The sequence below is a fragment of the Salvelinus fontinalis genome, chromosome 28 (assembly GCF_029448725.1).
Source record: "Salvelinus fontinalis isolate EN_2023a chromosome 28, ASM2944872v1, whole genome shotgun sequence".
NCBI lineage: Eukaryota > Metazoa > Chordata > Actinopteri > Salmoniformes > Salmonidae > Salvelinus > Salvelinus fontinalis.
Genome location: NC_074692.1, coordinates 13001448 through 13014628, shown reverse-complemented (window position 1 = coordinate 13014628; position 13181 = coordinate 13001448). Strand labels below are relative to the sequence as shown.

The 13181-nt window shown below is 48.5% G+C and overlaps 1 protein-coding gene across 1 annotated transcript in view; it reads right to left on the bottom strand.

Annotated features, from left to right (window-relative positions):
* The window catches only part of LOC129826207 (rasGAP-activating-like protein 1), a 76456-nt gene that overhangs the window by 14520 nt on the left and 48755 nt on the right, over positions 1-13181 (bottom strand). The window contains exons 9-10 of the mRNA XM_055886664.1: positions 1599-1716; positions 471-624 (exon numbers count right to left, since the gene is read on the bottom strand). Of these exons, the coding sequence (XP_055742639.1) occupies positions 471-624; positions 1599-1716 (272 nt within the window). The remainder of the gene's footprint in view (positions 1-470; positions 625-1598; positions 1717-13181) is intronic.

Genomic DNA, 13181 nt, shown 5'->3' with positions numbered 1-13181 from the left:
TGGAAAAGCATTCCAGGTGAAGCTGTTTGAGAGCATGCCAAAAGTGTGTAAAGCTATCATCAAGGCAAAGGGTGGCTACTTTGAAGAATCTCAAATATAAAATGTATTTTGATTTGTAAATTAAAAAAAATGGGTTACTACATGATTCCATATATGTTATTTCATAGTTTTGATGTCTACACTGTTATTATACAATGTAGAAAATAGTACAAATAAAGAAAAACCCTTGAATGAGTAGGTGCGTGTAAACTTTTGACTTGTACTGTACACTCAAAGCTCCTTCCCACACTGTACACTACCTTAACCTACACACTCCCTGGTTGTTCACAGCTTCACAGGGATTTGTTTCCATACATCCAAGAGATTCAGTGGTCATATAACCATGTTTTTTACAAGAGCATTCAAAAAAAGCTCACAAATATGACTTTCCTATCCAATGTTAAATTCCCAAGCCAGCCAGTGTCTCTTACAAGTGTGGTTGACCTCACGGGTGCTGAGGTAGTCCAGAAAGGGCACCACCAGGCCCTGGCCGAGGTAGATCTTGACCAGGGTCATGGCCACGTCCTGCCGGCTCTCAACCGTGGTCACCTCCTCCAGCATGGTCAGAGGGCTGCTGTCCTCCACCTGGGAGGGGTCATAGGTTGGAGATAGTCAGGGTCTATTAGCCAGGTGTTCATATATGAGAGAAAGCTGACTTTGTGCCTTTCCAAGCCAAACCATATCATAACTTCTACACACAGCCTACATCGTTGTCACCATATTAGCTAAAGTAACGTCATAGTCAACATAGCTAATAAAACTAAGACGTTAGTAAACCTGCTACAATCATGCAGTAACTATAGTGTATAGTCAGTTAGAAATTTAGCAGTTACACCGGCGGCAATAAATTAGTAAAACCAAAAGCTTACCTTGACTTGGAAGAGTTCCAGTATTGTGTTGGATAGCCATAGCCAGCTAGCTAACATCCCTCTATTTGAGCAGGGTGTATGAGTGGGCTAAACTAGCTAGCTGCATTTGCTAGCTAAGTAAGTGAAACTGCTCCTTTATTTTTGAAGAAATTAATTTGTTCAAAACTATTGTCAACTCCTCACCACATTTTATGCACTGCAGTGCTAGCTGGCTGTAGCTTATGCTTTCAGTACTAGATGAATTCTCTGATGCTTTGATTGTGTGGACAACATGTCAGTTCATGCTGCAAGAGCTCTGAAAGGTTGGAGAACATCCTCTGGAAGTTGTCATAATTACTGTGTAAGTCTATGGAAGGGGTTGAGAACCATAAGCCTCCTAGGTTTTGTATTGAAGTCAATGTACACAGAGGAGGACGGAAGCTAGCTGTCCTCCAGCTACACCATGGTGCTACCCTACAGATGGCTGTTGAGGCTACTGTAAACCTTCATTGCAAAACAGTGTGTTTAATACATTATTTGGTGATGTGAATATATTTAGTCGTTTTTCAATGTTTTAACAATTTTATTTGTATGAAATTCACTGAGGTGGATGGTACACCCTTCCTCCTCTGAAGAGCCTCCACTGAAAAATATCCTGTAGAATGAGTTAATAACAATGTGTTGTGTTTGTGACAGTAGTGTGATGCTGACCTCAGCAGGAGAGATGACAGACTCCACCAGCAGGTCAATGAGAGGCTGGTAGTACATGGAGGGCAGGATACGGTCTTCCACCAGACGCACCTTAAGACGCAGCGCACCCAGCTTACCTCTGTGGACAGAGAGAGAGAGAGGGAGGCCTCAGAGACACTACAGTCACAACACTCAAACGATACTATAGAAAAGGGAATGTGCCCACACCGGGGACAGGTTTGGTGGATTGCCATGCGGGGTATGATGTGTAACAACCACCCTGTAATGGCCTTTCCAGTTTCCTCTACCCTGCCATCTTGGGAGTGACAGACCTCCCTTCTGATAGTACCTTGTCATTCCTTCCGGAACAAATAACCCCCTAAATCTGTGACTCATTCCGTAATGACTCTCTCTCTCTGTGTGTGTGTGTGTGTGTGTCTTGCTATCACAGTTACCCTTGTTCTACTGTTATCACAGAGAACAGATGCCTGCAGAGCCCTAGCTGTATACCCTTGTCCCTTGATGAAACTCGGTGAGGGAATTAGATACTTAAGCAGTGACCCGTCGGCTGTCTTCAAACCTTTGCCTTATACTTATTAGGCCCTAATCTATGGATTTCACATGACTGGGCAGGGGCACAGGAACTGGGGAACAAGTCTCCCAGCCAATCAGAATGAGTTTTTTCCCCACAAAAGAGCATCATTATAGACAGAAATACTCTTCAGCAGCCTCCCCCCTCCCTCAAACGATCCCGCAGGTTAGGAAGCCGGATGTGAAGGTCCTGGGCTGGCGCGGTTACACGTGGTCTGCAGTTGAGGTTGGTTGGACGTACTGCCAAATTATTTTAAAGTGGTAGAGGAAATTAACATAAAATTCTGTGTCAACAGCTCTGTTGGACATTCCTTCAGTCAGCATGCCAATTGCCCGCTCCCTCAAAACTTGAGACATCTGTGGCATTGTGTTGTGTGACAAAGCTGCACATTTAGAGTGGCTTTATATTGTCCCCAGCACAAGGTCCACCTGTATAATGTTCAGTGGCGGTTCTAGTTCGTATGGCCCCCTTCACCCCCCCCCCCCAACAAAAGCACCATTCTGCATTAACTGTCATTTTTATTCAGACATTTGGAACAACACAAATAAATAATCAGAACATTTAACACTATAAAAATATATACAAAAATAAGACTCAAAAGACAAAAAGAAGTAACAAAGATAAATAGAAACAAATTGTAGTATATACATACAAATAAAAAGATACTCAAATTATTACAAACAAATAAAACTAAATTGCACAAATCCTAGATCACACAAATATACAAATAGAATAACACACATATAAAGAAGAGAACCTGATTATTACACTATTGCACTTCAAACAAGAAACACACAAACTAAATTGCACAACTGCCATCTAAACCCTGACTTTTCTTGCCTTCCTTGATGCAAAGTCATCAATTACATCATCATAAGAAATCTGCCCTGCAATTGTGTGGTTAATACTGATGACAGCAAGGCTACTAAGGTATTCCTGTGACATGGTGGACCTCAGGTAGGATTTGATGAGCTTCAACTTTGAAAAGCTATCACGTCTGTTCCTGCTCCTCCCCTCCGGCGTACGACATCGCCAGAGTACTAACTCCCGGTCCTGAGATTCATCATTACGCACACCTGGCACTCATCATTACGCGCACCACACCTGGAATCCATTACCTTCATCCTTTCCTACCCTTTATATGTCACTCTCCCATGTTCACTCACCAGTTGGTATTGTTCTTGTGTATCGGCATACTGCCTTATGTTAGTGTCGTGTTCTTGGTTTTGTTGTTTCATTAAAACGTTGCACCTGCTTCCGACTCACTGCCCCATCATTACAGAATACCAACTCAAAATATGTAAGCAGCAGGACAACCGGACATGTCCCAGACAATCAATGGACAAGGTGACCTTCTTCGTCAACACCATGATCAGCTGGTTTAACTGGGGACGGCCATGGAAGATGTTCTCCACAGTCTACAACGTCTCAACAGCGGAGGATATTCTAGGGCGAGTCTACCCAATGAGTCAGCACACCAGCCCATTCAGCAACCTGCTCAGGTCAGCGATGCCCGTTTATCCCTCCCGGAGAGATATATGATGGGACACCATCCAAATGCCGTGCCTTCCTCTTTCAGTGCTCCCTCTATTTCGCACATCAGATGGGAGCTCCCACCACAGAGAGGTCTAAGGTTGCCACGGATATTTCTCTGCTGACTGGGAGGGCATTGGAATGGGCTACGGCCGTCTGTGAGAGAGGAGGAGCTCGAGTCTTATGAGGGGTTCATGGCTCTGTTTAAAATGTATTTTTGATCATCCCGCGGAGGGCAGAGAGGGAGGTGAGCGTCTGCTTCAGCTCCAGCAAGGGAATCAGATGGTTGATGAGTATGCACTTACCTTTCGGACAGTAGCATCCTCCAGTGGATAGAATGAGTCAGAGTTCAGCACATTATTTAGAAGAGGTCTGTGCGAGGAGGTCCAGACTGAACTGGCCTGCTGAGTTGACAACCTCACCCTGGACACACTCATTGCAATGGCCATCGTCTGGATAACCTCCTCCGGGAGTGTTGGCATCTCCATCACTTCTCTCCCTCCTTCGGCGAGTGTTCGGGATCAGAGCCTGAACCCATGGAGGTAGGGGACACATGTCTTCCCGCGGCGGAACGACGCAGACGGATACAGCTGGGGCTCTGTCTGTACTGTGGCCAGGGAGGGCACAAGCACCAGCGGTGTCCATTACTTCATAATCTGGGATCCATTAGAGCAGAGGGACGGTCACGCTCTTCCTGTTAGACTATTTTTAGTACCCATCACTGGATCAGACCCTTGCCTCCTCTCCTTTTCCAGTTCAAGGTCTCGACTGTCAGCCTCTAGGATCCGGAACCATCACACACATCACTCAACCACTCACCCTTACCATGGAGCCCAATCACCAGGAAAACATCCCTTCATCACCATTGCACCAGTTCACAAGATCATCCTCTGTCTACCTTGGCTTCAGCGCTATAACCCTACCATCTCATGGATGTGGGAAGACCTGCTTTCCTGCCCCTTGTGGTTCCACGTCGGTTGAGAGTCCTGTGGTTGCCCTCCAGCCCAACATCCTGGAGGAATATCAAGATCTAAGGGAGGTATTCTCCAAGACCCGCGCTACCTGTCTACCTCCTCATCGCCCCTGGGACTGTGCCACTGACCTGTTTTTCGGTGCTACGCCTCCGTGGAGACGCATCTACCCTCTGTCGGTGGCTGAGACCCAGGCCATGGAGGACTACATTCAAAAGGCGCTCCAACAGGGCTTCATCCGCAGGTCCAAGTCCCCTGCGTCGGCTGGTTTCTTCTTAGTGGCCAAGGAGGAGGGAGGATTACGCCCTTGTATCAATTATCGTGGACTCAATGACATCACCACGAAGTGTCGGTACCCTCTCCCGCTGGTGCAGTCAGCCATCAAGCAGCTTCGCTGGGCCCAGTTCTTCACCAAACTGGACCTGCGGAGTGACTACAATCTCATTCGCATCCGGGAGAGGGAGTAGGGGAAGACGGCGTTCAGCATGATGTCTGGTCACTATGAGTTCTTGGTTATGGCCTTTGGCTTAGCCAATGCTCCGTCAGTGTTCCAAGCATTCATCAACGAGGTGTTCAGGGACATGCTCGGACGTCAGATTATTGTGTACATCGATGACATCCTGATCTTCTCGACCAAACTGGAAGATTCACGTTCGAGCAGTCCTGGAATGCCACTTGGCTAGCCACCTGTTCGTGAAGGCGGAGAAGTGCCAATTCCACCAGAGAGCTGTCTCCTTCTTGGGCTACCAAATCAGCTCGCAGGGAGTGAGGATGGAGGACAAGAAGGTAGATGCTGTAAAGTCATGGCCAGTCCCAACCACCATCAAGGGGTTACAACGGTTTTTGGTGTTTTCCAACTTTTGCAGTCGCTTCATCAGGAACTTCAGCGTCGCCGCCCCTCTCACCTCGCTCCTCAAGGGTGGGCCTCTTAGGTTGGTTTGGTCTCCAGCAGCCGACGAGGCCTTTCATCTCCTCAAGGGGTGTTTCACCTCCGCCTCCTTGCTAAAACACCCAGATCCCACGTTACCCTTTGTGGTTGAGGTAGACGCATCGGAGGTGGGTGTGGAGTCAGTTATGTCACAGAGACAGGGGGACCCACTAAAGTTGTATCCTTGTGTTTTCTTCTCCAAGAAACTGTCCCCCGCAGAGAGGAATTACGACGTCGGCGATCGGGAGCTCTTGGCGGTGAAGTTGGCATTAGAGGAGTGGAGACACTGGCTGGAGGGTGCCAAGGAACCACTTGTCATCCTCACTGACCATCGGAACCTTGAGTACATACGGACAGCGAGGAGACTGAATCCGCGATTTGGGAGAGACTCCTCTCCAGAGGGCACCCATAATCCTATCCTCCCGAGTCGTGGGTCCAGTAGTTTGGGACGTAGATGTGGACATCTGCCAGGCTCTAGAGAGGGATCCCGCACCCCGGAATTGTCCTCCCGCACGCATCTATGTTCCCACAGGGATAAGGAATCAGCTGCTGACCTGGGCACACACAAAGGTCATCACTGGACATCCAGGTAATTCTCGCACCATCCATTCCATCACTGAGAAATACTGGTGGCCCACCTTGGTGCAGGATGTTACGCAGTATGTCAACTCCTGTTCAGTGTGTGCTCAAACCAAGTCCACCCAGAATATTCCAGCAGGGAATCTCCTGCCGCTTCCCGTGCCTCAGCGACCTTGGTCCCATCTATCCATTGACTTACTGAGTTACTGATCTTCCCCCTTCTGGTTTCACCACCATTCTAGTGGTAGTGGATAGATTCTCCAAGTCATGTCGCCTAATCCCTCTTCCTAGTCTTCACACTGCTCTCCAGGTCGCTGAGGCACTTTTCCAACAGGTCTTCCGGAATTATGTTCTTCCGGAGGACATCTCAGACCGTGGCCCCCAATTCACATCCTGAGTATAGAGGGCCTTCTTGGAGAAGCTCGGGGTCACGGTTAGCCTCACATCCAGGTATCGGCCTCAGTCTAACGGGCAGGTGGAGAGGATGAATCAGGAGCTAGGGAGGGTCCTGAGGAGTCACTGTCAGGACTGGCAGGGTGAGTGGGCACATTTCCTTCCTTGTTGGTATTGTAATTGTGTATCGGCGTACTGCCTTATGTTAGTGTCGTGTTCTTGGGTTTGTTTTATTAAAACGTTTCACCTGCTTCCGACTTACCGCCCCATCATTACAAAAGCACCTCTCTGCTTCAGCTATGGTCACTGGAAGAGTAAGACAAATTCTGAGAGCGGTCCACAAATTTGGACTGTTTTATATTATTCTTAACGATTTCGCACAAACCAGAAAAAAATGCAACAATATGTCTGTGAAACTACAGTTGAAGTCAAAGTTTACATACACTTAGGTTGGAGTCATTAAAACTCATTTTTCAACCACTCCACAAATTTATTGTTAACAAACTATAGTTTTGGCAAGTAGGTTAGGACATCTACCTTGTGCATGACACAAGTAATTTTTCCAACAATTGTTTACAGACAGATTATTTCACTTATAATTCACTGTATCACAATTCCAGTGGGTGAGAAGTTTACATACACTAAGTTGACTGTGCCTTTAAATAGCTTGGAAAATTCCAGAAAATTATGTCATGGCTTTAGAAGCTTCTGATAGGCTAATTGACATCATTTGAGTCAATTGGAGGTGTACCTGTGGATGTATTTCAAGGCCTACCTTCAAACTCAGTGCCTCTTTGCTTGGCATCATAGGAAAATCAAAAGAAATCAGCGAAGACCTCAGAAAACAAATTGTAGACGTCTACAAGTCTGGTTCATCCTTGGGAGCAATTTCCAAACACATGAAGGTACCACGTGCATCTGTACAAACAATAGTACGCACGTGTAAACATCATGGGACCACGCAGCCGTCATACCGCTCAGGAAGGAGACGCGTTCTTTCTCCTAGAAATGAACATACTTTGGTGCGAAAAGTGCAAATCAATCCCAGAACAACAGCAAAGGACCGTGTGAAGATGCTGGCAGAAACCGGTACAAAAACATCTATATCTGCAGTAAAACGAGTCCTATATCGGCATAACCTGAAGGCCGCTCAGCAAGGAAGATGCCAAAACCGCCATAAAAAAAGCCAGACTACGGTTTGCAACTGCACATGGGGACAAATATCGTACTTTTTGGAGAAATGTCCTCTGGTCTGATGAAACAAAGACAGAACTGTTTGGCCACAATGACCATCGTTATGTTTGGAGGAAAAAGGGGGACGCTTGCAAGCCAAAGAACACCATCCCAACCGTGAAGTACGGGGGTGGCAGCATCATGTTGTGGGGGTGCTTTGCTGCAGGAGGGATTGGTGCACTTCACAAATTAGATGGCATCATGAGGCAGGAAAATTATGTGGATATATTGAAGCAACATCTCAGTCAGGAAGTTAAAGCTTGGTCGCAAATGGGACTTCCAAATGGACAATGACCCCAAGCATACTTCCAAAGTTGTGGCAAAGTGGCTTAAGGACAACGAAGTCAAGGTAATGGAGTGGCCATCACAAAACCCTGACCTCAATCATATGGAACATTTGTGGGCAGAACTGAAAAAGTGTGTGCGACCAAGGAGGCCTACAAACCTGACTCAGTTACACCAGCTCTATCAGGAGGAAAGGGCCAAAATTCACCCAACTTATTGTGGGAAGCTTGTGGAAGGCTACCCGAAACGTTTGACCCAAGTTAAACAATTTAAAGGCAGTGCTACCAAATACTAATTGAGTGTATGTAAACTTCTGATCCACTGGGAATGTGATGAAAGAAATAAAAGCTGAAATGAATCATTCTCTCTACTATTATTCTTAAAATAAAGTGGTGATCCTAACTGACCTAAGACAGCGAATTTTTATTAGGATTACATTTCAGGAATTGTGAAAAACGGAGTTTAAATGTATTTGACTAAGGTGTATGTAAACTTACGACTTCAACAGTATATATTCACAGTATTATTAATGAATAGCGGTTTATTTGGTAGCCTTTGATAGTGTGACTGATTTTACTAATTGCATTAGTACTGTACAAAGTTAGAGGTGCGCTATTTGATAGATTCCCCCTACCTCAGGCAACCAGTGTTGAGACCTGAGGTCAACCTACCACCGCCCCCTCCCTATCTCGTACTTCTGAGTGTGTCACGTTCCTGACCTGTTTTCCTTTTTCTTGTATTTATTTAGTTGGTCAGGGCGTGAGTTGGGTGGGTTTGTCTATGTTTGATTTTCTATGTTGGGATGTTTGTGTTCGGCCGGGTATGACTCTCAATCAGAGACAGCTGTCAATCGTTGTCCCTGATTGAGAATCATAGTTAGGCAGCCTGGGTTTCACGTGTGTTTATGTGGGTGTTTGTTTCCGTGTCTGTGTTTGTTGCACCACACGGGACTGTATCGGTTTATGCACTTCGTTTATTTGTTTTGTAATTCAGTATTCAGTTTCGTTTTAATAAATCATTATGAACACTAACCACTGCGTATTGGTCCGATCCGTCTCGCCTCTCCTCGTCCGAGGAAGAGGAATATGACGATAGTCGTTACAGAGTGAGAGACCTTCCCAGGCAGTAGCCTGCCTAGCTCACAAACTAAACTCAGCAACAACAAAAAATGGCCCTTTTTCAGGACACTGTCATTCAAAGATAATTTATAAAAATCCAAATAACTTCACAGATCTTCATTGTAAAGGGTTTTAACACTGTTTCCCATGCATGTTCAATGAACCATAAACAATGAACATGCACCTGTGGAACGGTCGTTAAGACACTAACAGCTTACAGACGGTAGGCAATCAGTCACAGTTATGAAAACTTAGGACACTAAAGAGGCCTTTCTACTGACTCTGAAAAACACAAAAAGAAAAATGCCCAGGGTCCCTGCTCATCTGCGTGAACGTGTCTTAGGCATGCTGCAAGGAGGCATGAGGACTGCAGATGTGGCCAGGGCAATAAATTGCAATGTCCGTACTGTGAGACGCCTAAGACAGCGCTACAAGGAGACAGGACGGACAGCTGATTGTCCTCGCAGTGGCAGACCAGGTGTAACAACACCTGCACAGGATCGGTACATCTGAACATCACACCTGGTGTACAGGTGTACAGAATGGCAACAACAACTGCCTGAGTTACACTAGAAACGCACAATCCCTCCATCAGTGCTCAGATTGTCCGCAATAGGCTGAGAGGGGCTGGACTGAGGGCTTGTAGGCCTGTTGTAAGGCAGGTCCTCACCAGACATCACTGGCAACAACGGCGCCTATGGGCACTAACCCACCGTCGCTGGACCAGCCAGGACTGTCAAAAAGTGCTCTTCACGGATGAGTCGCCCCTTTGTAATCCGTGATTGTCTGAAGACCCTGCCACATACGTCTCGTGTATGAGCTGTTGAATTGCGACTCCACTTTGTCTCTGTACTGACATTTTGCCTCTTTGATTGCCTTATGGAGGGAATGACTACACTGTTTGTATTCAACCATATCCCCAGTCACCTTGCCATGGTTAAATGTGGTGGTTCGCGCTTTCAGTTTGCGTGAATGCTGCCATTTATCCACGGTTTATGGTTTGGGTAGGTTTTAATAGTCACAGTGGGAACAAAATCCCCTATACACTTTTTGGTGAACTCAGTCACCGTGTCCGTGTATGCATCAATGTTATTATCCGAAGCTACCCGGAACATATCCCAGTCCGTGTGATCAAAACAATCTTGAGGCATAGATTCCGATTGGTCAGAGCAGAACTGAATAGATCTTAGCACGGGTACTTTCTGTTTCAGTTTCTGCCTATGGGAAGGGAGGAGCAAAATGGAGTCATGATCTGATTTGCCAAAGGGAGTGCGGGGAAGGGCCTTGTACAGTAAGCATCCTGGAAGAGAGAATAGCAGTGGTTGAGTGTTTTCCCAGCGCGAGTACTACAGTCAATGTCTTGATAGAAATTCTGTAGCGTTTTCCTCAAATTTGCTTTGCTAAAATCCCCAGCTACAATGAATGCGGCCTCAGGATTTGTGGTTTCCCGTTTGCATAAAGTCCAGTGTAGTTCCTTGAGGGTCGTTGTAACAGTCCTGACCTGTTTTATGTTGTTTTTATGTGTTTATGGTCAGGGCGTTAGTTTTGGGTGGGCAGTCTATGTTATTTGTTTCTATGTTGGTTTTGGTTTGCCTGGTATGGCTCTTGATTAGAGGCAGGTGGTTTGCGTTTTCCTCTAATCAAGAGTCATATTTAGGTAGGGCATTCTCACTGTTTGTTTGTGGGTGATTGTCTCCTGTGTCCGTATGTATGTTCGTACCACATGGGACTGTAGCGTTTGTTTGTTTTGTTTCGTTTCGATGTCGTCTGTTGCCTGTACGTAAGTTTATGTTTAGTTATGTAAGTTTATGTTCAGGTTTCGTCAACGTCGTTTTCTTGTTTTGTAGTTTTGAAATTGTTTTGTTTTCGTGTTGCCGTCGTGTTTATAATAAAGATGGCTTATTTCCCACAAGCTGCGTTTTGGTCTGAAGATCCTTCTCCCCTCACCTCATCCGAGGATGAGGAGAGCACCAGCCGTTACAGAATCACCCACCACGCTAAGACCAAGCGGCAAGGGAAAATTAAACGGAGTAAGGGACAGGAGAGAAAGGAGCAATGGACATGGGATGATGTTTTGGACGGAAAGGGTTGCTACACTTGGGAGGAGATCCTGGCTGGGAGGGATCGCCTCCCATGGGAACAGGTGGAGGCACTGAGGAGAGCAGAGGCTACCGGGGAGAGGAACCGGAGCTATGAGGGAACGCGTCTGGCACGGAAGCCCGAAAAGCCCGTAAGTAATTCCCAAAAATTTCTTGGGGGGGGGGCTAGGAGGTAGTGGGCCAAGGGCAGGTAGGAGACCTGCGCCCACTTCCCAGGCTTACCGTGGAGAGCGGGAGTACGGGCAGGCGCCGTGTTACGCAGTAGAGCGCACGGTGTCTCCTGTACGAGTGCATAGCCCAGTGCGGGTTATTCCACCTCCCCGCACTGGTAGGGCTAGATTGAGTATTGAGCCAGGTGTCATGAGGCCGGCTCAACGCGTCTGGTCTCCAGTGCGTCTCCTCGGGCCGGCATACATGGCACCTGCCTTACGCATGGTTTCCCCGGTTCGCCTACATAGGCCGGTGCGGGTTATTCCACCTCCCCGCACTGGTCGGGCAACCGGGAGCATTCAACCAGGTAAGGTTGGGCAGGCTCAATGCTCAAGAGTGCCAGTACGTCTCCACGGTCCGGTATTTCCGGCACCACCTCCCCGCCCCAGCCTAGTACCTACAGTGTCTACACTACGCACTAGGCTACCAGTGCGTATCCTGAGCCCTGTTCCTCCTCCACGCACTCTCCCTGTAGTGCGTGTATCTAGCCCGGTGCCTCCAGTTCCGGCCCCACGCACTAAGCTACCAGTGCGTCTCCAGAGCCCTGTACAAACTGTATCTTCTCCCCCTACTAATCCTGATGTGCTTGTCCTCAGCCCGGTGTCACCAGTGCCGGTACCTCGCATCAGGGATAGAGTAGGCTTTGAGAGTACAGTGTGCCCTGTTCCTGCTCCCCGCACTAGTAGGAAGGTGCTTATCCTTAGCCCGGTGCCTCCAGTTCCGGCACCACGCACCAGGTCTACAGTGCACCGTATCCGGCCAGAGCCATCCGTCTCCCCAGCGCCATCTGAGCCATCCGTCTCCCCAGCGCCATCTGAGCCATCCGTCTCCCCAGCGCCATCTGAGCCATCCGTCTCCCCAGCGCCATCTGAGTCATCCGTCTGCCAGGAGCCTGCAAAGCCGCCCGTCTGCCATGAGCCTGCAAAGCCGCCCGTCTGCCATGAGCCTACAGAGCCATCCGCCAGACAGGAGCCGCTAGAGCCGTCAGCCAGACAGGAGCCGCTAGAGCCGCCCGCCAGACAGGATCTGCCAGAGCCGCCAACCAGACAGGATCTGCCAGAGCCGCCAACCAGACAGGATCTGCCAGAGCCGCCAACCAGACAGGATCTGCCAGAGCCGCCAACCAGACAGGATCTGCCAGAGCCGCCAGCGAGCCATGAGCAGCCAGAGCCGTCAGAGAGCCATGAGCAGCCAGAGCCGTCAGAGAGCCATGAGCAGCCAGAGCCGTCAGAGAGCCATGAGCAGCCAGAGCCGTCAGAGAGCCATGAGCAGCCAGAGCCGTCAGAGAGCCATGAGCAGCCAGAGCCGTCAGCCTGCCATGAGCGTCGAGAGCCGTCAGCCTACCATGAGTGTCGAGAGCCGTCAGCCTGCCATGAGCGTAGAGAGCCGTCAGTCTGCCATGAGTGTCGAGAGCCGTCAGCCTGCATGGACCTGCCAGAGCCGTCCAGCCAGGACCTGCCAGAGCCGTCCAAACAGGACCTGCCAGAGTCCTTCAGCCGGGATCTGCCCCTTGTCCCGGTGTTGCCCCTTGTCCCGGTGCTGCCCCTTGTCCCGGTGCTGCCCCTTGTCCCGGTGCTGCCCCTTGTCCCGGTGCTGCCCCTTGTCCCGGTGCTGCCCCTTGTCCCGGTGCTGCCCCTTGTCCCGGTGCTGCCCCTTGTCCCGG